Source organism: Lutra lutra, chromosome 4 (genome assembly GCF_902655055.1).
Source record: "Lutra lutra chromosome 4, mLutLut1.2, whole genome shotgun sequence".
Taxonomy (NCBI): Eukaryota; Metazoa; Chordata; class Mammalia; order Carnivora; family Mustelidae; genus Lutra; species Lutra lutra.
Window position 1 is genome coordinate 3,327,423 of NC_062281.1, and position 25,233 is coordinate 3,352,655.

General features: G+C 47.0%; 1 protein-coding gene across 12 annotated transcripts in view; it reads left to right on the forward strand.

Moving 5' to 3' along the window:
• TRAPPC9 (trafficking protein particle complex subunit 9) overlaps positions 1-25,233 on the forward strand; it is a 532,249-nt gene that overhangs the window by 13,779 nt on the left and 493,237 nt on the right. For 4 of the 12 annotated variants that reach the window (XM_047725278.1, XM_047725277.1, XM_047725280.1 and 1 more), the window contains 4 exons: positions 4,439-4,584; positions 7,753-7,881; positions 15,152-15,178; positions 15,386-15,406. In XM_047725278.1, coding sequence (XP_047581234.1) covers positions 4,439-4,584; positions 7,753-7,881; positions 15,152-15,178; positions 15,386-15,406 — 323 coding nt within the window. The remainder of the gene's footprint in view (positions 1-4,438; positions 4,585-7,752; positions 7,882-15,151; positions 15,179-15,385; positions 15,407-25,233) is intronic. The other 8 variants (XM_047725274.1, XM_047725281.1, XM_047725275.1 and 5 more) reach the window with 2 other exon arrangements.

The following is a 25,233-nucleotide window of genomic DNA, read 5'->3' on the forward strand; positions in this document are numbered from 1 at the left end:
AGCATGCTGTTTTCTTGACCTCACCCGAGCGCCCGTCCTCCGTAAAAGGGCAGAGGCTCTTCCACCATCTGTCTTTGCCCCCTTAATGAGGGCAACTTTTCTAGGTATTAGGAAAATGTGGCCTTCTAAAGAGCTAGTTCCTCTGGAGCTTGTGGACATGGGGACCTCTGTGGTTGACCGTGGCCTTCTTTCTGCTCTAGCCAGGAAGCGCGCAGAGCCGTATACATGGCTTGGCTTTGCAGTCCTATGGCCTGTACCTGACCCAGCCTTTCCTTTCGACCCCGTGTGGGTGAGAGCGCTGTTTCTCTCTTTGTTGGGCTCACGTCCGTCACCGACAGGCGCATCACCAGTTTGCAGCCGTGAAACGCCAACATTTAACCAAGGTCGGCTGCCCTAGCTCCTCATCCTTACCCCGGCCCAGCTCACCCATGGGGAGAGGTCTGGCCCCACCCCCATGCCGGCCTGGAGGCCTTGTTTCTTCTTTTCTGCTGCGGTCCGCCTGCGAACACTTTCTTCCTTTACTTACTTTGTCTCAAGGGAGACGGTCTGGACCTTCTTAGAAAGTCCCTCACGGGCTAAGGTGGGGAGGACGAAGCCAAAGCAAGTTCAGGGAGCGGAAGACGCTGAAACTTCCCGCCTGCAGAAATGCAGGCCGGGGTCGCTGTGGGGCTGGCCTGTTGCTCCCAAGACCCCGCGGCCTGTGACAATAGCTTTGCCGGGCCTGCTCCCTTCTCACCGGCTGGCCTCGGGCAGCATGTGTCTTAACTGGGAGCTGTCGAACGACAGGAGAACTGTGAGCCCCTTTTCCTGGGCCGTCCTCTTAGCCTCTCCCGTGAGACTCACATGCCTTCCCTGGGGTCTGGTGCCAGGGGAGACGTCCCGCTCTTTGGTGGGCCCTGACAGCACCCTGCGCGAGTCCTGGGAACAAAGCGGGGGGACAAAGCGGAGACGAGGCTTGTCCCTGACTGGTGTGGGGGCAGCGGTGAGGGGGAGAGGAAATCAAGTAAGAAACTCAGGGTTTTGACTTGAAGAGCCAGGGATGTGGCGGGGCTGTCTAAGGGGGAAGACGGGGAGGCCCCTGCTAGGAGTCGGATTCGAGAGGGAAATATTGGACGTGTGTTGTACACGCCTATTTGACGTTTAGGCGACGGTTTCCAAGAGGCGAACGGATTTGTGAGTCTGGAGTGCAGGGAGGGAGTGGACTGGGGAGACGCGCTGGAGTCGTCACTATGTGGCTTGTAGTTAGAACCAAGTGTGGGTGAGCTCCCCTAGCCCGGTGTAGACTGGAGTGTGGGCCAGCTCCCCCAGCCCGGTGTAGACTGGAGCGGGAGGAGGGTAAGGGCGAGGGCTGGGACCGGTGGGTTGCAGGACTTGGGAGGAAGCAGTTCTTTTCAGATTCTCCCACGTGTGAGGCACTACCTGTGTGTCCCATGGCCTCCACCATTAGGGGGATTAACACCAGGTTAAGGGCGGAAGGGGCGGGGGAGGGGTAAGGTCCCAACCAGCCTCCCTGCCTGCATCTGTCACCCGGCACAGTGACACAGGGGCAGTGTTTGTCCACCTGGCCCTGGCCAGGAGCTGGAGGTCGGCAGTTGTTACCGGAGGAGGGAAGTGTACGTGTGGATGCTGGGGTCCTCTCCCTGTTGGAATGGAGAGCACCCTGGGGGAGGGAGCCAGGCACCATCAGCTTTGGGGGAGGCCCGGAAGTGCAGCTGGTGGAGCTGGTTTTGGGCTCCCGTCTCCCGGGCACACAGGTGCACGTTCCCTGAGCTTCTGTTCAGTTGACGTGGTTCTCTCCTGTGACTCTACAGTCAGGGCAAGACAGAGCCCCTGCTCGGTACCTTGTGTGGCCGCCAGAGTTAGATGTGGTCATGGTGATGAAGTGGAGCCTGTGACAGGCCCATGAGGATCCTCGGATTCGGGCTGCGTTTTGCTTTTTGTTCCTCCTTCCCTCTTCTCATCTCTTTCTCCTCTTCCCAAATGCTCTCAGAGAGGCCGTGGTCTTTTTTTTTTTTTTAAGATTTTATTTATTTCTTTGACAGAGAGACACAGCAAACAGCGAGAGAGGGAGCATGAGCAGGGGGAGTGGAAGAGGGAACAGCAGGCTTCCCACCGAGTGGGGAACCCGATGCGGGGCTCAATCCCAGGGCCCTGGGATCATGCCTGACCTGAGCCGAAGGCAGAAGGCAGACGCTTAACGGCTGAGCCCCCCAGGCGCCCCGAGGCCATCGTCTTAATAGAGGGCATGGACAAAAATTCAGTAACAATGGTGTTGTGTTTGGGGGGGCAGCCCCTCCGGGAGCTAAGGGACACTGTGAGGGGGATATCCAGGAGACAGAGGACTCTGCGTTGTGTTCTGAAGACAGACTGACAGACTGACAGTCACCAGGTAAAGGGGCCAGGGAGGTGGCTCAGGTGGCAGGAGCAGCCCGGGCAGGGGCAGGAAGCTTGTGTGGTGGGGGCTGAGTTCAGTGCCTGGTGTGGCACGGTCCATGCCCCAGGCTTCAGTGGGGAGGCTGTTCCCGCTGGCTCGGAGGACCCTGGAGAGGACCTGTCCTGCAGGGCTTTAGAGGAACTTGGTTTTTATTAAAACTGACAACAGAGGGAGGCAGTGAAGGGTGTCAGTGGGGAGTGGCCTTTCAGAGAGGGGTTAGTGGTTTTGTTCTGCACAAAGAGGGGGTTGGGATGGTTGGAGCGGTTCAGTCCCATTGAGACCGTCCATTCATGTGTTTATTCATAGCAAATTTTTGAGTGTCCGGGGAGGAGGATGGAGGCACAGTGGTAAGCAAAAAGTCCTTGCCTTTTTGGAGCTTACAAATGTCAGAGGTTGATTCAGCACGGAGTGTTCTAGGAATGCAGCCGGGGCATCTAACCCAGAGTGCAGAAGCAGGAGGCAGGGAGGGCTTTCTTTCTTTTTTTAAGATTTTATTTATTTATTTTACAGAGAAATCACAAGCAGGCAGAGAGGCAGGCGGGGGTGGGCAGGCCCCTGCTGAGCCTCGATGCTGGGGCTCAATCCCAGGACCCTGGGATCATGACCTGAGCCGAAGGCAGAGGCTTAACCCACTGAGCCACCCAGGCGCCCCAGGGAGGGCTTTCTTGAGAAACTGATGGTGGAAATGAGCCCTAAGGAGAGTGTGAAGGATTAGGCAGGAGGTCACTGGGGACCCTGGTAAACAGGAAGGTGAAGCTGTAGAGTGCAGGGCAGTGGGAGGAGGGGAGGCAGGGGCAGCGGGAGGAGAGCTAGAACTGTGCTGGGTGTTTGAGGCTGGGGAGTGACCTAATCAGATTTACCGCCTGGGAACAGCCCCCCCCCCCCCGTGTGTGTGTGTGTGTGTGTGTGTGTGTGCGCGCGCGCGCACGCACATGTATGTAGCAGGGACATGGCAGAGGGACCCTACAGAGTGGAGGTATCCAGTGGGGAAAGGCAGGGGAGTACAGGGGCGGTGTTTCTTACAGGGCAGGGAGGGCTTGCTGGTGGGGGCCATCCTCACAGTGCCACAGGGCAGGGCAGGAGACTGGCCTTTCCTCTTCTGTCTCTCCCCTGCCCTACCGGACAGTCTTAGTTCAGCCAGTACTGGGAACGGGGTGCTGAATCCCAGAGCCAGAGCATGGGGAGAGCTCGTCGCTTAGGTCTGGAGACTTAACTTCGTGTTGAGGGCTGTCAGTAACGTTCACTTAGCTGGAAACTTCGCATGTCGTGGATTTCCACGGGGGTTTTGTTCTTGATGTGATTGCTTCCTCAGAGTGATAATTTAATACAGCTGCTATTTTTCTTGAAAAAAGGCTTATCTTTTAAGAAATTTAGTGTTTAAAAGAATAGGAATATTTCAAAACGGTAAAGGAAAGTTTGGTATAGTTTCTTTGGTTTCTGAGTAGATAGAAGCCTTTGCATTATCTAAGGCCGTTTCCTTGCCCGTATTCAAGGAGCTGTTGGTGATGCCCGGTCCCACCCGCTCAAGGCATTCCTGGGGCCTGCTCTGACGGAGTGGAGGTAGAGGTCTTGTCTGCCCACACCAAGTGGCTGGCCTTTGATATGCCCCATAGCTCTCTTCATAAAATAATAATGGGTTTGAAGTTAAGAAAGTGGAAGATAATTGATTTTTTTTTAAAGAGCTGAAACATCAACTTTCTTGTGCTGATGTCATGGAAAATTTGCGGAGGAAAATCCTACGTCTAGTGTTGCTAAGTGAAATGCGCAGCGGAAGTCCCGCGTTCCTGTCCCCTCTAGAAAATAACTGGGCAGGTGTTTGTGAGGTCAGGACCCTTCCAGCTCCCACACTGGCCGTGACGGCCGCTGCTTTTCAATCATGGAGCCTCAGGTTGCCTTCTTAGCCTTTTTGGGTCGAGGGAGAGTCGAATAGTGCTTTGCTGGTGTGCTTTGGGGACAGAAGTGGTGAACCAGCGGTGACGCGTGTCTGTGTGTTGTGTTTCATAGACACTACAAGAAGCGGTGCCAAGGGCGCATGCGCAAGCACGTGGGGGATTTGTGCCTCCAGGCTGGGATGCTGCAGGACTCCTTGGTGCACTACCACATGTCCGTGGAGCTCCTCCGCTCCGTGAATGACTTCCTGTGGCTTGGAGGTAAGATCATCTCGTGCAGACAGCACATATGCCATTAGAGCAACTGTTACTTGAAATAAGAGAAAACATAGAAAAGTGGTTCTAAAAATGAAGGGTGCGGGAGGAGAAGCAGCGGCTGTCTAGTTGCTGCGGGGGATCGTCTGGGGTAACCCTGCCGCCTTGTCTGCTGCCGGGTCTCCTTACCACACCATCCCCGTCCTCACTGCACCTCCCCTGCCTCCCAGCCCCACACTGAGGTCCTGCTGGCACCTGCATGCACTTTCCCGGACAGTGTGCTGCCTTTCCTTGTTCCTCTGGGTTCCCTTGGGCTTGTTTTTTTTTTAAAGATTTTATTTATTTATTTGATAGAGATCACAAGTAGGCAGAGAGGCTGGCAGAGAGAGAGAGAGAGAGAGGGAAGCAGGGTCTCTGCTGAGCAGAGAGCCCAATACGGGGCTTGATCCCAGGACCCTGAGATCATGACCTGAGCTGAAGGCAGAGGCTTTAACCCACTGAGCCACCCAGGCTCCCCACTCTTGGGCTTGTTTTTAAGCACATCTTGCCCTCTGCTTAGAATGCCGCTCTCCCCCTTGGTCACCTCTCTCCCTCATTCTTTAGAACCTCGTCTGTACGTTAGCTGGTGGACGAATCAACTGCCTATGGTACGCCTATTCAGTGGAATGTTAATAAGACATGAAAATGTTGGACAGTTAGGGGCTCCTGGGGGCTCAGCCGTTAAGTGTCTGCCTTCAGCTGGGGTCATAATCCCAGTGTCCTGGGATCTAGCCCCTCACTGGGCTTCTTGCTCAGCAGGAAGCCTGCTTCTCCCTCACCCACTCCCCCTGTGTGTGTTCCCTCACTCGCTGTGTCTCTGTCAAATTAATAAATAAATCTTAAAAAAAAAAAAGAATATGTTGGACAATTAAAAAAAAAGGAAAAAAAGACATGCAGGTGTGGAAGGTGACATCACGGGGAATGTGTCAGGAACAGGGTAGTACCAAGGTGTGGTGATGGGTGGTGACTCCGCCTGTCTGGGTGAGCCCGGGTAATTGTATGGAACAGCTGAATCCATGCGTTGTATGCCTGACACGAGTGTCCTGTTGTCTGTGCGCTGCAGCTCAGTAAACGAAAGACGCAGAGCTGCACGAGGTACAGGTGCCCTCCAGCCTGGGTGAGCCCTGACAGCACCACGTTAAGTGCAGGGAGCCAGACACACAGGGCTGCCTCTTATCTGGAATGTCCCGAAAAGTCAGGGGACCAATGACTGGCTTCCAGGGGCTGGGCAGAGGGGCGTGTGCATGCTGGTGGCTGTGGGGCTTCCCACAGGGAAGGGGTGATGAAAACCCCTCCCGAGGTCCTGGAATTAGATGGTGTGAAGGCCCCATACCTGTGAATTGGACAGCGTTCCCCCTGCCCCGTGGTCATGCCCTGTGAGTTACCTTTCAATGAAAAACCCTCACCAGCATGTTAGAAACCTACTTCAAAGCAGCGCCCTCTCCCAGCCCTCCAGGCAGGGGCCTGCGTGTCTCGCGAGGCCTGCCTGTGACGGAGCTTGCCCTCTGCGCTGGAATTGTGTGTTTACATGTGTTTTCCCTTCGGGGCCCACCTCCTGGGGGTGGCGTGGAAGGCATGGTCTCTGCATGTCCATCCTCAGCTGACCGTGCGTGTCCTGTCGTGCTGTTGGAGAAACGTGTGAGTGCGGAGGGTGAGTCAGGCGGCCGGGCAGCTGGACGACGAGTCCAAATGAAGAAATGAAGTCAGTTCTTCGATAAATGTTTAGCAGTATACTGTGGGGCACTTTAAATGGAAGATATTCTTAAAATGGACTTCTGTGTGTTTTTTTTTTCCTAGAGATTTATTTGCAGAGAGAGATGCAGTGAGAAGGGGAACACAAGCACGGGGAGTGGGAGAGGGTGAAGCAGGCTCCCCTCTGCGCAGGGAGCCCGATGCCAGGATGGATCAGGGTCCTGGGATCATGACCTGAGCCAAAGCAGACACTCGACGACGGAGCCTCCAGGCGCCCCTTAAAATGGGCTTTTCCACTTCAGAATGTGGTTTCTCAAAGAGGCTAGAGATTGGGTGGCAGAGTGTATCCGTACCCCAGCAAGCCAGACGTCAAGGCCCTGGCAGCAGACACTTACCCAGGAAGAATGGCCCCCGGTCACGTGGGGGGCCACAGAGTGATAAGCCGCATCCGCGGGGTTCCTGGGGCCGGGGTGCGGATGGCTGCTTTCTCCCGCAGCCTGTCCTAGGCCTGTAGCGCTCTCCCACAGGCTCCACGACCCATGGCTTCGGAGGGGGTCCCAGGCAGACGCAGACAGGAGAGCCTAGCTCCCTCGCATCCAGCCAGATGTTAAAGACATTTGTAAAAGTGTAAAACGGAGCGGCTCTGCCCGCATGCTTTTGTTTTGGGAATTAGTGTTCATAACCATGGAACAACGGAGTGGGCTTACTGTGATTTTATACGGAATGAACACGTATTTAAATGTTTTCTTAGTTTTATTTTGAGATGGGGTGAGCATCTGTAGGTGTGCTTGGCACAGGGGAAAGGTCTTTCTGAACCTCGGTGATTTTCCACGGTGTCGAAGGGTGCTAAGACCACGACGCTTGAGGACCGCTGCAGGAATGGGGCAGGCGCTGAGGCAGGACGAGGCAGGCATGTGGCTGTAACTGTCCATGCAGAAGAGCAAAGTGCGGTTGCCTCTGAGAAGGAGACAGGCTCGAGGGTGTTGGCCCCGAGGGTGCCAGGTGCATGTAGGGTGTGCGATGGGATGGGGCGTTGCGGTCCTGCTTTGCTGGTCTTGTTTTGGCTTATTGTCAACGTGGGCATTTTCTGCCACCCAGCTCCGTAGCGCCGGAATCGGGCACACAGCCTGCCTCCCGGTGGGCGCTCAGCTGCCGGTCAGAGGGGACGAGCTGGCCGGCCTGAGGCACGTGTGTGCCAGCCTCCCAGTGAGGCCTGGCGTCTCCCCAGAGGGTTTGGTGTTGCCTGCATGGGCCGGCCCTGGGGAAGGGTGTTGGTAGCACGTTCCTGTCTGTAACCAAACCAGTGATCTGTAGCTTCGATCTTTGTTTTGGGGGAAAAATGGACATTTCTGCATAACTGATCTGTTCGGATCATTCTTAGCCACTGCAGTTGGAGCTTGGGATAGGCCGCTCAGCTGACCGTGCTTTTCTTCCCACACCCAGCTGCCCTTGAAGGGCTGTGTTCCGCTTCTGTCATCTACCACTATCCTGGCGGGACTGGGGGCAGGACGGGAGCACGGAGGTTCCAGGGCAGCTCACTTCCTGCGGAAGCAGCCAACAGACACCGGCCAGGTAAGCGCTGCACGGCCCTCCCGCCCAGACTCACTCAGGGTCAGAAGCAGGGGGCGGGGATCGAGCATTAGTTGCCCTCTGGGTTACACCTGAGAAATGTTCAGATGAAACATGACGGTTGAGTCATGAATCTTGCATGAGACTTCTCTTCCACTTTCATTGCACATTAAGCTCATGGAATCTTACTCTTCATGGATTGCAATGATTAGTTGATTTCTGGAACACTTGAATGAAGTTTCTTGGTAGCCTGACCTCAAAGTTCTGTGCCTGGGTCTTTTTCTTAATTTTTGTGTATTTAGGGAAGCTGGTCCCAGATGTTGACTTCAACAGCGAGTTCAGGGCCTGGGCTATTCCTCATTTTCTGGTTTGACGAGGTTCTCTTAACACGCTCGAGTTCCTTACGTTTGTCAGCACCCGTGAGGAGTAAAAAAGTCTTTGGAGGAGCAGAGTCACAAGTGCTTGTCCCATGAACTTGACCCTTCTGACCCTTAATGAATGATCTGTAGCCTCGGTCATGAAGATAAGAGCACAGATCCCAGGGGTCAAGGCTTTAACACAGTTGCTAGCTGTGTTTTGATCGATGGGATGTTTGGACACCTTTCCCCCCAGAGAGAAAGCCCCGGGTGGCTCATGTGTGTTGGCTGGGGAAGTGGCCTGAGTGTGTGGTCTCCTGAGTTACACCTTCTCCCATGGCCAACAGAGAGTGTAGAAGGCTTTTAGGAGCTGGTTTCCCGTGGCGGCACAGCTGGAACCGGTGCATCTTTTGTAGGACTGCTACAGGTGGGTCTGTAATGGTTCTGGAGGATTTATTTCATCCTTCTTCAGCACGGTGTGCCTCACGATTTCCGTCATCCCCCAGTTGTGTGTGGGGAAGGGGAAGCAGGCTGAGAAGGGGTGAGAGGGATGCGGAGTCTGAGGCCAGGCGTGCCTCCCTCTCCTGTGCTTGGACGCTGACTGGGGTTGCCTGTGGGGGTGCCGGGCCTCCTCCTGGTTGCAGTCTTGCCCGCCCTGCTGTGGGTCCCCACATCTCCCCCCCACTGGCTTTGCTTCCTCCTGAGAAGACTGGCTCGTGCTCTCTCTGGGAGCCTTTTGTTGGAGGTGGTGATTTCCCCCTGTGATCTGAAGAGTTCTAATGTGTTGAGACTGTTCTACAGATATGATTAGTGAGACTATGTAGACACTTTTTAGAGAAAGGTTTCATTTTCCCCCTTTGCTGCATGTAGGCAAAGAAAAGGTTTAGACTTTGTTTCAAACGCTGCTTTGTCTGCAGTAGAGAAGTGTCTCTCCTTAGCTCCACAGAGTGTAAAGGGCTCAGGCTTTCCAACTTTTGGTGATAGCTGATGGCAACGCGGTGCGGTAAAGCCCAGGCCAGGGCAGACAGAGCACACCAGTCCCACTTCACTTCCCTTCACGCAGAGAGGGGTCCACGTCCGTCACTGCGCTCCATCTCACATGTTGGTTTATCTTGGACGGTGACTTCAGGCTTGTCTGCCTGTGGCCCCTCATCTTATGGCAGGGGTGTATGGCATCTGCTGTCTGGGTGAGGACCAGGCAGCCTGATTACCTAACATTCTCCCTTGAGTTCCTTTCTTAGCAGCAGAAATGCAGATGTCACTTACTGTCATCGTAACCTGGACTGTTCCGTCTCCTGGTGCCTCAGTTTTTCTGTCTCTGAGATGGGGAAGATAGTGACAGCACTTCCCTTGTAGGGTTCCCATGAAGGTGTGTGAGACGCACACATGGAGGACCGGGACCCACCCTCTGTGGCCCTGGAAAACTGTTAGTGCCCACGGCAGCCAGAGCATTAGTGTGGATGGTATGAATTCACGCGTTTGGATTTCCAGCACGTGTCCTCCTGTCAAGTTACTCTGGTTGCGAAAGACTTCTGTAGTCCCCATACCCCCTTTACTTTAGTTCTCCTTTTGTCTGAAATTTCTTTTTTAAACTTTCTTTGTATCCAAAAGTTAGAGGCCACAGATTCTTTTTTTTTTTCTTGGAGACTTGCATGTGAACCTGTAAGTCTGTGTAATAAATGAACGAAACTTGGTTTATTAAAAAAAATCACCAGTATGTTCTGCAATCAACCTGAAAAGAAATGCTCGTTGACTTGTAGATGTTTATTCTCTGGGGTTACTTCTTCTCTTTGGCCTGTCTTAGTTTGTTAATCATCATCGTCATCATTACAACAAAATAGCTACGGATTATTCCCGACCTGCCTGCCTGGCCAGGAGCTGTACTCAGTGCTGTCCTTGCGTCCTGCCTCCCGGCCGGTGTGGAAGGACACATATCCGTGTCTGCTTTGTTGATCAAGGCTGAAAGACATTGAAAGAGATGCGTCCCCGGCCCCATGCCATGAGGGGCTGAGGCCTGCCTGGGGTGGGCAGGCTGGTCTGACTGCAGGCCCTTGCTCTGTTGCTCCGCTAACCAGCCTCACTGACTGGTTTCCCGAACATCGGGGAGTTCATTGGTGCCAGACTTCAGTGGTCTCAGCCTGACGCGGCTTGAAAGGAGAGATGTCGGGGGGACTGTGAGACAGAAGGGTATAGATTGAACTTGGACACTTCTGCAGTTGATTTAGTCTCTGCCAACACAGTAAAAAGTTAATATTTTAGCTCCATACGCACTAAAAATAAAACATTTTAAAAATGATGACGGTGCAGAAGAGAAGTGGGCTTTGACATTCCAGACGTTGCTAATGACTTAGTACTTGTTTTTCTCTGGTGATGCTTATTGGGAGAAAAAGTTAGACTTGGTTTTATGTAGTCAAGAGTACGGAAGGAAAGATTAAGTTAGTGAATGTTGAGAGAAGGCAACAATCTAGATTCTTTTTTTTCTGATGATGAATATGTAGGTTTTATGGGACTTGTCAGCCTTCCTTTTTATGGCCCAAGTCTATTTCCTCACTTGTGGAATGTGAGTGTTACTTGATTTGTGTGATTGTGAGAGTTGGCTACCTTGTGTACAAAGCACCTAGGAGGTGCTCAGTAAACTTTTGCTGAGTATCTAGGAGTATCAGCTTGGAAGACTGAAGAGGACGGTCTGTTTCTGATCTGATTCTGATTTGCTCAGTAGTGTATATGTATGATAGTCCGAGTATGACTTAACGTGATATGGATATGGTGACAGTTCTTAGTGAAGTAGGAAGTTTTGATGAAATTGGTGTCATTCTAGTAAGATGGGAGAACAGCGAAATTGCCTTAAGCTGGAGACTTGATGATTTTTTTTGTATAGAATGTATGCTTTTACAACTCAGAAGTCATATTGCCTTGTACTCATTCACTAAAACCTTTAAATTGCTAGGAGGTTGGCCATAGCCAATACGTTTAGAAAAATGGATATTGAGCTGTTTTCAGGGAATAAGCTTCTCTCCTTTGTGAGTGAAGAAAATTTTGATTTTTTCTGTACTCTTAATAGGTTAAAAAAAATCAAAACGTTGATTTGACATTCCCCTTTTATTTTAAATAGAGGGAATAAAAGGGGGGCATCTCATGCTGTTTTACTGTGAAAATAAACATTTTTGTATGTTAACACAGTTGTATGATTTCTAGTCACCGGCTCTTCTGGAAGCACGAGACACTTAGACCACCTGCTGTGGGGAAAACAGCTGTGATTCTGCGCGTCCGGGTTGGCGTGGCTCTGGTGGGCGCTGGTAGGGTGCGAGACATGAGGACTAGGAGTTCGGTTTGCTGCTGAGTGCTGGGAGGACAGACTGTCTGGGCCTCAGGCCCCTGAGAATGCGGGGGCAGGACTGGATGCCCAGGACCCCTTCCCGCTAAGGTTGCTTTCCATGAGCCTGTGTCTTGTTTAAGGCTCCAGATTAAGTGCTGAACGCAGCGCCCCTTCCTACAGCGCAGTTTCGTGGGTGCTAGCGCGGCTGTTGGTGAGGTCCCTGGGCAGCCAGCCCGTTTTTAGCAACCTCACCGACCTTTTCTTAGACGCGGGCGAGTTTGGCGGCCCCTTTCCCAGCAACTCGGAGCGCTGCTCTGTGGCCATAGGTGGCGCTGTTGCACCTTTGAAGAGTCTTCAGTTTCCCGTTTGCGAGAGACTTGACCGACGGTCCTCTAACTGGGTTTTTTGTTTAATGCTTCGGAGTAGTCCAGAGTCCATTACGTCTGGGTGCTCCAGTTATTCCTTATTTTTATTCCGTCATCTCGGTGTGAACGTTTCAGCTGCGTGAACAATGGGGAGAGTGGCTTTTCCTCCGGTGGTAGAGACCCGTCAGCCAGGCTCTCGTAAACGAGGTAGAAACACTCCCCGGTGTGCCTGGACGCGGGAGAACGCGGAGTCCCCGGGTGTTCACCAGTGGGGGGTGATTTGGTTGCAGGGACCAAGCCTCGTGTTTTGATCGGGTGGGAGTGCGCACGCCGCCGCTTGCCGGTGGGAACCTGAGTCCATGCTTTCCGAGTCTCCTCCTCCGAGACACAAGGACGCTAATGTCTGCTTTGCAGAATTGGGAGGATCAGAGAGAAATTTGTGAAGTGTTTAGCCCAGTCGTTATCTCATAAAAGAGCTCGGGAACTTGGGCTGTTCTTCTGCACAAAGCCATCATTTTATAGTCTTCGGGGGGATGGCTACGGGTTTGAAATATGAAATGATGGTTTTCGGAAGCAAGATGCAATTAAGAATGAGGGAACGGTTTGAGGATAGTCAGCAGTTCCTGTGCTCAGACTTGCGCAACAGCACCGGAGATGGGCCCAGTGTGTGGTCATTCTGAACCCAGAAGTCACAGAACTTTGTGTTAATTAGTACCTCTTGGGGCTTCAGGGGGCCCAATCATTGCACTCCTGTTTTCCCCACCAGCCAGCTGGGAGACAAGATGGAAGAGGAGGAAGTGGAGACAATGGGCACCTTTAATACTGATAAAGCCCCATTCTCCACGAGCTTTAGGGATGCAGGAGAATGGGCAGGTTGTACCAATGTAATCCTTCCACCCTCACAGTTGTTCCCATCTTACAGATGTGGAAATCAAGGTACAGACAGGGTAAGTAACCTGACCAGGCTCACGGAGCTAGCAAGTGTCAGTGCAGGGGTCTTGGCTCCCAGAGGCTGGCTTCAGGGCATCAGCCTGTCTGTAGATCAGCAGGGGCAGCTATCCATGAGTCAGGGCTCGGCCAGTCTAGAAAGAGTGGCAGAGGGAGAGTTCCATGAGTGTTGACCGTGAGAGACCGTGACTGTCACCGTGATCAGCCTTGATCACTCGTCTAGGCCGCAGGTCTATTCCTGTAACAGAAAGGGAGTCCCAGTTAATCTAGGAAAACCCCTTCCTGTTCGGCTTCTGTCCATGCTCACCACATCACCTCATGCCTGTGATTGGGCCGTTGAGGAGAAAAGTGCTGATTGTTGAACTGTGATATTTTGGTCTGATTGATGATTATGTCTTCTATTGCATTAGTAAGTCCAGCCTCCACTTTTCGTATGTGAGTTTTTTAGAAGTTTGGTTAATGTGGAATCAGTCTGTTGGAGCCTGATGATGCTGATAATCCCATCCCTGAGCACCTCGAGGTACTTCTGCCCATGCAGACCTGGCTGGAAGTCACCCTGTCTCTCACCGCGTGATTTCTTCAGACGGCACTGGTCCCCCGCCCCCACCCGCATAAGACAAGGGCCCTTCTGACTAGGCCAGATAATAGCGAAGTCCACGGGCTTCTCCTCCCAATCAGAAAACTCTCAGTGCCTAAAAGGGAGCTAATGAAGGGCTTCCAGGAAGTCCACTTAGAAGTTAAAGTCCATTTGGGAAATGCTGTCCATTTTGTTCGCAGCTGAGCTTTTCCTCTGCTGTTTGAGAAAACGGTCTGCGCCATGTGGCTTACCGACCGCTGTTAGACTCCACGACGGGGACTTAAAAGGCAGGAGAGGGCGGTTTCAGGCGGCCCATCCACACCAGTGAGAAGCGAGAGTCGGCCGCCTGTGTGAGCCACAAGACGAAGATTTTTACATGTTGAACAAGAGAACTTTAAAGCTCTGCCTTCGGGGTGCCCTTAGTATGGGGCCGAGTTCATCACTGGATGAGCTGAGAGGTCGAATAATCCATGATGGGGAGAATGAGCAGAGCAGGGAGGAGTCCCAGCCACACCCCCTACTTCACGGGTATGGGGCCGTGTAAGGTGTCTGACCGGTTTGACACCGAACAAAGAGTTTCTAGCGTTATCTGGAAACCACGCATGCCCCAACGGTCCACGCAGCTGAGTGTCCCCACAGGGCAGGTCTGTCTGCGCGGTCCCGCAGTGTGGAGGTGGGGGCAGAGTGATGTGGGGCTGGCTCCTCTGACCGCTCTCCCCTCCGTAGCCCTGCGGCCTTAGTCATCACTGTCTCCCTTGCAGGGCTGCTCGGAGAGTCACACGCGCTGGCTGTCAAGCATGTTGCTTGGCGTGTGGTTGGTGTTCAGCAGAAAGCACCTGTTTGTTTATTATAATCGTGCCTTCTAGATTACAGTGAGTTCTTATCTGCTTTTAAATATAGACATCGCAGCACGCAAAGTAGCTCTTAGATAGGACTGTGGGACCCATTCTTGATGTAAAGGATTGAGTAACTGCGCTAGTGCAGTAAGAATTTGTATCGCTGGGACATACCTTCTTGAATCTTGCTAACATGTTTAAAAATGATCGTAGGTAATGATAAACACAACTCTTGGAACCAGTACTTCTCAGGGTATGTTTTGCCATCATGGGAAATTGCATTCTGCAGAGAAGGCTAATTAGATCGCGTGGACACTTGGGTGGTTGGGCAGACGATCGAGCTTCTTGATAATAATGGAGGGAAGTCTTTTGTGTTGTACCTTCTCAGGGCTGGGAATCCTCAGCTTGTGAAGCATCCAGGAATTCAGTGAGTGCGTGTGTGAGCGAGTGTGAGTGTGAGATTTCAGGGTGATGGCGCCAAGTTCCTTGCGATAACTTTGCCCTCCATTCCACGCTGTGGGCATGTATTTGCACGGACAAATTATTACTCCTTTGTCATTTGGCTTATCTGTGGGGACGAGAAACTCTCCTACTTGATTAAGGAGGTTGGGGGAGTGCGCGTTCGAGGGGTGGGAGGGCGGGAGGCAAGAGGCCCTCCACAGCGCAGCGTGGGAGGAATGGCCCCTGTTTTTTCTTTCCTCCAAAGTAAAACGGCACTAACCGGTGGTACGCTCGTCCTCAGAATTGCTCTCCTGATCGGATAGAAGTGCCTCAGATTTTACAAGGCGATGTGAATCATGAAATGTGATTAGTAGTTGTCTTTGAAAGTAGTTTTGTTTTCCAAATAAAAGACCGTAATCTGTTCTTTCTTCCAGGGGCACAGGAAGTTCTCATTGACCCAGGTACATGATCTATGTGCTTAGTTTCTTTTGGTTCTTTTTTTAAGTGCTTGTTTCATGGTGGTGTGAATGGATGGTTGAAATTTCTGGATTGTGATCTTTGGAACATTCTGATTTAAGTAACTTTAAATCAGAACTGTCAAAAACCTGATTATTGTTTGGTCCTTGTCTGATGGGCCACCCGGTTGATTTATGCTGTCTGTCGAACAGGGGAATTCTTCCTCAGCATGGGTAAGTGAATGATTTGCAATGATTTAAAATTCTTTGAATGCATTGAGCATGCTTGTCCAGTTAATTTCAAATTTATTCATAGTAATGACTCTGCTCTGATTTTGTGGTTTGTGCCCTTTCAATGTGAATTTCAATTCCCGATTGCTTCTTTGTATATGTATTCTTAACAGAGAAAGAAATTTTGTGTTTTTTACAGAGGTGGGTTTTCTTTTCTTAATTCTGTAATTAATATAGCAAAATCTCTTTTACTGCAGTGCCTAATTATTTCATAATGAGATCTATTATTTTCTGGGTTAATTAGAATCAATGACAAAGGTAAATAAAAAGAAATGAAAAACTTCTTTCTTTTGAAGAACAGAAATCAGATAGTCATGTTAATAAATGTTTTGTGACCAGTGCGTTTATGTTCATCTCATCGTGTATCTCCATTCTGAAATGAAATAGCTTCAGGTTTGTAGATTTTTGTTTTAACATCTGTGTTGAATCCTCCCTCTAGACTGATGTTTTCTTTCTCTCTTTTTTAATTTAAAAAATTTCCCCCTCCTTAGTTTATTGGGATAAAATTGACATACAGTGGTACTAGTTTCCTATTAGGGTTTATGGAAGGTATAGAGAAAGGAAAACAGATGGCTTTGTTTTGTTTTCAGGAGACCTAGTTGGTGGTGAGAAAATAATTTGGGGTTGGGCTGAAGAATTGAATGACACCCCCTCCCCGCCAGCTGAAAGAGATGAACAGTTAGATCAATGTTGGCTGCATTGGTATTTGGCCAATAGAGGTTGCTGAGTCCAATCTGGCCAGTTATGCCTGATGGAAAGTACTGAATTTTACTGTGTTGACCACTACTTGCAGGAGAATTAGATGTTTACACCAAGTAAAAGTGGCTGTTAGCTATCAGAAAACCAGTCATGTATTGAGATTAAAAAAATATATATCTTTTTTATATCTGAAACTTTTCAAAATAAGGTTGAATGGAGATGAAACTGATTTTAGAGTATTGGGGGCAGAAGGGGGAGGCATCTGCAGGCTTTGTTATATGGGAATGTGTGGGGATCCTGCTGTAGAGGCTGGAGCTGGCAGGAAGGAACTGGGAAACCAGCATTGGGTGTCTGAGGGCCTCTCCTGCAGCCTTCCCAAATTAGAGAAACATGGACTTGATCTTTGTTCCCAAGGAGAGCAAGTGCAATATTGAAGTTCGTCTCTCCCCCTACCTTCCAGTTCACGACACTTATGCCTTCTGGCCTCTGCTCATGGGGGCTTTTGTACCAGCGCTGGCCACAGCCTCTTCCTCACGTACTAAGGTCTGATCTTTCAGGCATCAGACTTGAGGGAGTTCAGAGCAGGTCTCCCCAAACTGTGCCACTTTGGCATGTGGAATCTTTTGAGGTGAAGGTAATTGAAACTCCATGGGATCAAGAGAAACATTTGTCCTTCCCTTAACTACCCAGAAGAACCTCAGTTTGGTGTCTTTCCCAGAATAAGAGTTATTACTGGAGATAAATTTTATTTGAATGACCCATCTGTCTGGCAGGGTGTATCTCTACTGACCAAATTGTACTTTCCCTCTTATTGTCCTGTGAATTGTGCTCCTCCCTTTCAAAACCCCAAGCTTATCCCATTCCTTAGCTCAGGATGGCATAGATGCCCTCATTTTACCTGTCTTTGTGCCCTCATGTATGTGAGGTTCCCAAATAAATTAAATTTGATTTTCTGTTAATTTGTCTCATGTCAGTTTAATTCTTAGACCAATCAGAAGAACCTTTGAAGGGTAGAGGGAAAGTTTTCCTCTGCAACAGTTTCTTTTCTGCTGTTCAAACCCTGGCAAATGGGTTGGTAGGGAATCACTTCATAACTGCTAGGAGCAATGTGGTACGATTCTCCTTAGTCTCTAAACCTGAACACTGAACGTTCTCGTCAGGGTTATAAAATTGTTCCGTCCCTTAGAAAACCCATCCATATGAAGTTTTGACAGAATTGCATCATTCCATTTTGTTTTTAGAAACTTAAATGGATATACTATTCAAAACGACCTGTTTAGAATTTTTTTTTCCCTGCCTGCTTTTCCTACAACTTTTTCAAAGACCAGAAGGGAAAGAGTTTGACAGTCTTTGGGTGCTTGCTCCAAAGTTTGTTTTAAGAACCAGTCTTCTAAAAAAAAAAAAAAAAAAAAAAAAAAAAGAACCAATCTTCTCCGCTCGTCATTTCTGGCAGCTAAGCTTCCGAGACTTGATCTGCATTTGAAACAGAATGCTTCATGGTGTCAGATTGTTTTATTTCTTGTCACTTCTGAATATGCCCTGTCCATTCAGCAACTGTTTTAAGGGAAATGATTTTTTTGGCCAATTTCAGTTAATTCAAATCTGCTTTCCCATTTTCACATTGAGGGGATTTTCTTCTGCCTGTAATAAAAATAAACAATTTGTGCTTACTGTGCGAAGGCACTGTTCTAAGTGCTTTTTCTTCTTAAACAGCTTTAATACAGTCTACACCTTTAAAGTACACGATTGTATGCTTTTTGCTACATTCCCAGAGTTGTACATACATGACCACAGTCAGTCTTAGGGCATTTATTACCCCAGCAGGAAGTCCCATGCCCCTTAGCGGTCACTCCCCCACTCAGTCCCAGGCAGTCACTCATCTGTCTCTGTGGGTTTGCCTGTTCTAGACTTTTCATGGAAATGGAGTCATACAACAGTGTGGTCTTTTGTAACTGTTCTCACTTAACATAATGTCTTCAAGGTTTGTCCGTGTTGTAGCATGAATCCATACTTCCTTTCTTTTTACTGCTGGTAATATTGTTCCATATGAGTAGACCACTTTTTGTTCACCCGTTCATCAGTTGATGGGCACCTGGTTTGTTTCCACTTTATGGCTGTCATCGGTCATGGTACTGTGAACATTCAACAAACAAGTTTTTGTGTGGACATGTTTTCAGTTCTCTTATTTTTAAGCCTAGTAAATAGAATTGCTGGATCATATGGTGACTCAGTGTTTGACTTTTTGAGGAGCTGCCAGATTGTTTTCCAAAGTGGCTGTGCCACTTGATGTCTTCATTGGTGGTGTACGAGACTTCCGGTTTCTCTGTGCTCGCCAACACCCATTATTACCCTGTGGAGCACAGTCGCTTCAGGGAGTGTGACGTGGTGGTATCTCACTGTAGCTGGGTTCTGCCTTCCCTTCGAGCTAATGACACCGAGCATCTTTTCATCGTGCTTATTGGCCATTTGCATATTTTCTTGGGAAAAATGTCCATTCAGATCCTTTACAGGACATTTTTTACTTGAGTTATTTGTCTTTTTGTTACTGAGTTGTAACAGATCTTTTTTGTATTCTGGACACAGGTCCTTATCTGATAAAATGATTTTTAAAAATTTCCTCCCGGTGTGTGTGTTGTCTTTTCACTTTCTTGATGGTGACCTTTGAAGCAGAGATGTTTTAAATTTCGTTGAAGTCCAGTTTATCTGTGTTTTCTTTCTTGCTTGTGATTTTACTGTTATATCTAAGATACAAGGTGTTGCATATAAACTTTCCATATGAGGCGATTTAATCCTTACAGAAGTTTTAGGAAATAGGTGTTGTTGTTATGCCTCTTTTGTAGATGAGGAAATTGAGATGCAGAAACGTTCACCGACCTACTCAAGGTCACAGCTAGTAAATGGTGATGTGGGAATTCAGATGCATGAGTTTGTCTCCAGCATCTGTCCTCATAACCACCATATTTTGTTCCTTTCTATAGGAATCATTTATTAAAAACTCTTTGGTTATTTGATTTCTTACTATTTTTTTTTCCTCAGTGGGGCCTCATCTCTTTCTTTACTGTGCAGAATTCAGTGCAGGTTTATTTAGGTCTAATGTAGGGGGAAGCATTGCTGTCAATGAATTTCTGCATTACTCACCTTCCGGTGATGATTGTTGCTGACTGACCCGAGAAAGTCAAGCTTCAGCCTCTTCTGTTTATCACACTAAAACTAGAGTCATGACTACAGAACATTCAAAGAAAGCATTTGGTTGATTTCATTTTGCTAACCAATGAAATAAAAAACTCCAGTTTTGAGATAGAGTCTAAGTCTCCCAGAATAGGGTCATTATCTTCCTTATACCCATTTTGTTTGCTCGTAGTGTCCAGATAGGGCCTCTTTGTCCAGCAGATGAGTTAGAACAGGGTGATCGTGAATCATCATCTGTAGTAACGGAATTTTGAAAACAGTATCTGTTGTTTGTTTCACGAGGGAAAAGATAATTTGGAAATACTTCTCAGCTCTATTTTAAAAGCTTGGAACTTTGAGAAGAGTTCCAGAAGCCATACATAGCTATTTTCACTAATTTTAGATCCATCCTAGATATCTTATGGTTACCTAGCAGAGTGAACTCATTAAGTAGACTTGCCAAGAGAAGTGTAATATTGATAATTTATCTTAATTAAAATATTCTGCTTCGGTGAAAGCAATTAGCGCCGAGAGTAAACAAAAATAAACTTGCATTTGCATGCGACGTGGGATAGACTTCCTCTCTATTTCTATCTGTGTTTTGGGAACATTTTTTAGCTTTTCAGCAGTGTTCTAAGTTTAGAATTCTATTTAAAAAAATCATCATTTTGTCTAGTGCAGTTTGTGCTGAGTTTAACCTGTCTTAGGCTCAGAATTTCACTGTTTCCTAGGTAAAGATTTTCCTCTCATTATACTGACTTAGTGTCAGAGTTAAAGGAATTCTGATTTCTAGGCCTTTCCTCTCCATATATTTGCAGTTGGCTATGAAATATGATTTTCTTTCATTTCTTCAGTCTTCATTATTCAGTTAGAATTTTTGAAAATTAATTTGTTTTAATATGTTGTAAATCTCCCTAAAAACTTCATGTCCTTGTACTTTTAAGTTTCCAGTTTATGAGAGCTTAAATGTTCTCTTGTTGTTGGTGGCGATTTTTCCCTGGGTGTTTGTTCACTTCTTTATAACTGATGCATTCTTTTGATGAGTGGGTGTGTGTGTTTTAAAAAATACCTTGTATTTCTTTACTATAGAAGTCACGTTCATTGTGGAGAATTTAGAAAATTAAGATAAGCAGATAAATTTAACAATTAGTGATAATTTCCCCATAAGCTGTAATACATTTTGAAATTGGGAAGTATAAATCCTCCAACTTCGTTCTTATTTTTCAAGTTAGTCTTGACTGTTATGGAGCCCTTGAGTTTCCCTATGAATTTTAGGATTCAGCTAGTCAGTTTCTGCAATGACTCCAGCTGGGGTATTGACAGGGTTTACATAGAATCTATGGGTCCGCCTGGGGAGCATTGCCATTTTAAGAATATTAAATCTTGTGACCCATGAACATGGGATCTTTCCATTTATTTAGGTCTTCTTTAATGTTTGTCAACAATGTTTTGAGTTTCCAGAGTATCATTTTATGCTTTTTTGGGGGAGGTTAAATTTATTCCTAAATTTATTATTCTTTTCAATGCTGTTGTGATTGAAAAGGTTTTCTAAATTTCATTTTCAGATTGTTCATTGCGAGTGTATAGAAATACGACTAATTTTTGCATATTGGTCTTACATTTTGCAGGCTTGCTGAACTTTTTTATTAGATGTAATACTTTGTTAGTGGATTTTTTTTTTAGGATTTTCTTTTTTTTTTTTTAAATTTTTTAATTTTTCAGCGTAACAGTATTCATTATTTTTGTACCACACCCAGTGCTTTATGCAATCCGTGCCCTCTGCAATACCCACCACCTGGATCCCCCAACCTCCCACCCTTTTTTTAGGATTTTCTATATACAAGATCATGTCACCTGAAAATAGAGATAGCTTTACATTTACCTTTTCAGTCTGGATGCCTTTTATTTATTTTTCTAGTCTAATTGTTATGGCTGTAACTTCCAGTGCCTTGTTGAATACAAGCAGTGAGAGAGGACATTTTTTTTTTTTAAAGATTTTGTTTATTTATTTGACAGAGAGAGAGAGAGAGAGCACACATAGGCAGAGGGCCAGGCAGAGAGACAGAGGGAAGCAGGATCCCTGCCGAGCAGAGAGCCCAATGTGGGGCTCAATCCCAGGACACCGAGATCATGACCTGAGTCTAAGGCAGAGGCCCAACCCACCGAGCCACCCAGGCGCCCGGTATTCATCCTTTCTGATTGGAGGCATAATACTCCATGGTGTATATGGACCACAGCTTCCTTACCCATTTTTCTGTTGAAGGGCATCTTGGCTCTTTCCACAGTTTGGCAACTGTGGCCATTGCTGCTATGGACATTCGGGTACAGATGGCCCTTCTTTTCACTGCATCTGTATCTTTGGGGTAAATACCTAGTAGTGCAATTGCAGGGTCATAATGTAGCTCTGTTTTTAATTTCTTAAGCAATCTACACACTGTTTTCCAAAGTGGCTTCACCAGCTTGCATTCCCACCAACGGTGTAACAGGATTCCCCTTTCCCCACATTGAGAGAGGACATCTTTACCTTATTTCTGATCTTAGGGGGAAAGCATTTAGTCGTTCATCATTAAGTATGATATTAGCTGTAGATTTTTCATAGATGCTCTTTATTAAGTTTATTCCCTTTTATTCCTAGTTGAGTATTTTTATCATGAGAGGATGTTATTTTGTCAAATGCTTTTTCTGCATCTTTTGAGGTGATCATGTACTTTGTGTCCTTTATTCTACAGATACAGTGTTATTGATTCTTTTTTTTTTTTTTTTAAAGATTTTATTTATCTGACAGAGAGAGACACAGCGAGAGAGGGAACACAAGCAGGGGCAGTGGGAGAGAGAGAAGCAGGCTTCCTGCCTGAAGTGGGGCTCAATCCCAGGACCCTGGGATCATGACCTGAGCTGAAAGCAGACGTCTAATGACTGAGCCATCCAGGTGCTCCTAATTAATTGATTCTTGTGTATTAAACCAATTTTCAGATGAATGCCACTTGGTCATGTTGTATAATCCTCTTACATATTGCTGGACGTAGCGTGCCAGTATTTTTTTGAAGATTTTCACATCTGTATTTATAAAAGGTATTGGTCTATAGTTTTGTTTTGATATCTTCCTGGTTTTTGGTATTAGGGCCATATTGGCCTTCTAAGATGATTTGGCCAGTGTTCCTTCCTCTTATATTTTTCTGAAGAATTAGGAATTGGAGTTACTTCTTTAAACATTTGATAGAATTCACCAGTGAAGACATCTGTATCTGGGCTTTTTTGTTTTTTTTCCGCCAAGAAACTTTGCCTCTGGATTTAATTTCTTTATTTGTTATGGTCTATTCAGTTTTCCTGTTTGTTCTTTAGTTTGTTTTGGTATTTTGTGTCTTTCTAGGAATTTTCAGGTTATGTAATTTATTGGCCTGCAGTGGTTCATAGCATTCCCTTATAATTAATTTAAAAATTTTAAAAGATTTTATTTATTTGACAGACAGAGATCACAAGTAGGCAGAGAGGCAGGCAGAGAGAGAGAAAGGGAAGCAGGCTTCCTGCCGAGCAGAGAGCCCAACGAGGGGCTCGATCCCAGGACCCTGGGATCATGACCTGAGCTGAAGGCAGCGGCTTAACCCACTGAGCCACCCAGGCGCCCTAATTTAATTTTTAATGTTGGTAGTAATGTCCGTTCTTTCAGCCCTGATTTTATTTTTTATTTTTTAAAGTTTGTTTATTTATTTACTTGTTTATTTATTTATTTAAGTAATCTCTACATCCATCATGGGGCTTGAACTCATAGCCCCGAGATCAAGAGTCATACGCTTTTCTGACTAAGCCAGCCAGATACCCCCTTTCAGCCCTGATTTTAGTAATGTGACTCTTCTGTCTTTTTTTTTTTTTTTTTTGGACATTTTGTCAATTTTATTTTTCTTTTTTAAGGAACCAGCTTTTAGTTTTGTAGGTTTTTTTCTGTTTTTAAAATTATCTATTTTATTTATTTTTGATAATAATCTTTATTTTCTTCCTTTGCTTTGATTTTAGTTTGCTGTTATTTTCCTAGTTTCTTAGGTTGTTGACTTGAGATCTTTTTTTTTTTTTTTAAAGATTTTATTTATTTATTTGACAGACAGAAATCATAAGTAGGCGGAGAGGCAGGCAGAGAGAGAGAGAGGAGGAAGCAGGCTCCCCGCTGAGCAGAGAGCCCGATGTGGGGCTTGATCCCAGGACCCTGGGATCATGACCTGAGCCGAAGGCAGAGGCTTTAACCACTGAGCCACCCAGGCGCCCCTGAGATCTTTTTTTTTTTTAAAGTAGGCATTTTAGCTATGAATTTCCCTCCAAACACTGCTTTTGCTGCATCTCATTTTTGGTGTCTGTGCTTTTGTTTTCATTCAGCTCAAATTATTTTCTTATCTTCCTTGTGATTTCCTCTCTGACACATTGACTGTTTAGATGTGTGCTATTTAATTTGCAAATATTTATAAATTCCCCACATTTCCATCTGTTGGTTCTATCATAAATCTGTGGCAGTTAGAGATCATACTTTGTGTGATTTTCTTTCATTTAAATTTACTAAGATATGTTTTGTGATCTGGTGTGTTGTCTCTCCTGGAGAACGTTCCATGTATGCTTGAGAAGCACGTGTATTCCACTCTCATTGGGGGAGTCCTCTAGATGTCTTCTAGCTCTGCTTGTTGAAGTTTCCTCTTCCTATTTTAGCTCTGCTGTAGGATTTTTACCGTGCTTCCTCCAACTTCCTTTAGCTTGCTTAACAACCACAACTCCTTCAGTATTTCCTCCTGAGTCAATTTCTCTCTCATTCTTTTGAAAACATATCTCCCGTCTTATTCCAGGGTTTTAATTTTTTCAGGGAAAAGAAATCAGACCCCGTGCAAGACTTGGTTCATTGTGCAGGGTGTGGTCGTTGTCATGGTGTCACTTTTTTTTTTTTTTTTTTTTTTTAGGATTTATTTATTTATTTGACAGAGATCACAAGTAGGCAGAGAGGCAGGAAGAGAGAGAGAGTGGGGGGAAGCAGGCTCCCCGCCGAGCAGAGAGCCTGATGCGGGGCTTGATCCCAGGACCCTGAGACCATGACCCGAGCCAAAGGCAGAGACTTAATCCACTGAGCCACCCAGGCGCCCCTGGTGTCACTTTTATCATAGAGCCCGTGTGGTGACTTTTTCAGAGCACTGTGTACCGCTGTGATACCCCAATCTCAGGGCCCAGCCCCGTGTCTGGCTTGTTGGAGGAACACAGTGAGTGTTATGAGTGGAAGAATGACCATTCTGCTTGTGGCTTATGATCTTGGTCTGTAATTTGTCTTTTCCAATTTCATTTCTATTCCCAAATGTATATGTTTCTGTGCTTTTATATTTGTAAAAGCACCTACTTTTCTTTAAAAAATTAAGATGGTTTTAGGATTTATGTATGCATGTATGTATGTATGTATGTATTTCCAAGTAATCTCTGTGCCCAGTGTGGGGCTTGAACTCACAGCCCTGAGATCCAGGGTTTCATGCTGTACTCACTGAGTCAGCCAGGTGCCCCCACATTCTGTTTTCAATAGACTTGTTCTGTGATTGGGTTTACCAGGATTCTAATTTTTTTTTAACTTTTGATTTTAAATAACTCAAAATGTCCAAAAAAATTTCAAGTTTCAAGAACGGCACGAAGAACTCTGGTATACTCTTCTTCCAGATTTCCCTTGATTATCATTTGCTTTATTATTTGAAGTCTGCATGTTTACCTTCATCCTTTAGGGCCATTCGAAAGTAAATTGCAGACCCGATGCCCCTGCCCGGACTCCCGTAGTGTGTATTTCCCAAGGACAAGATCACTGACGTACAAAGCACGGTATGGTGGTGAAAATGAGGACATTTAGGACTGATAGGACACCTTCGTCTACCCAGTTCTACTAACTGCCCCAGTTT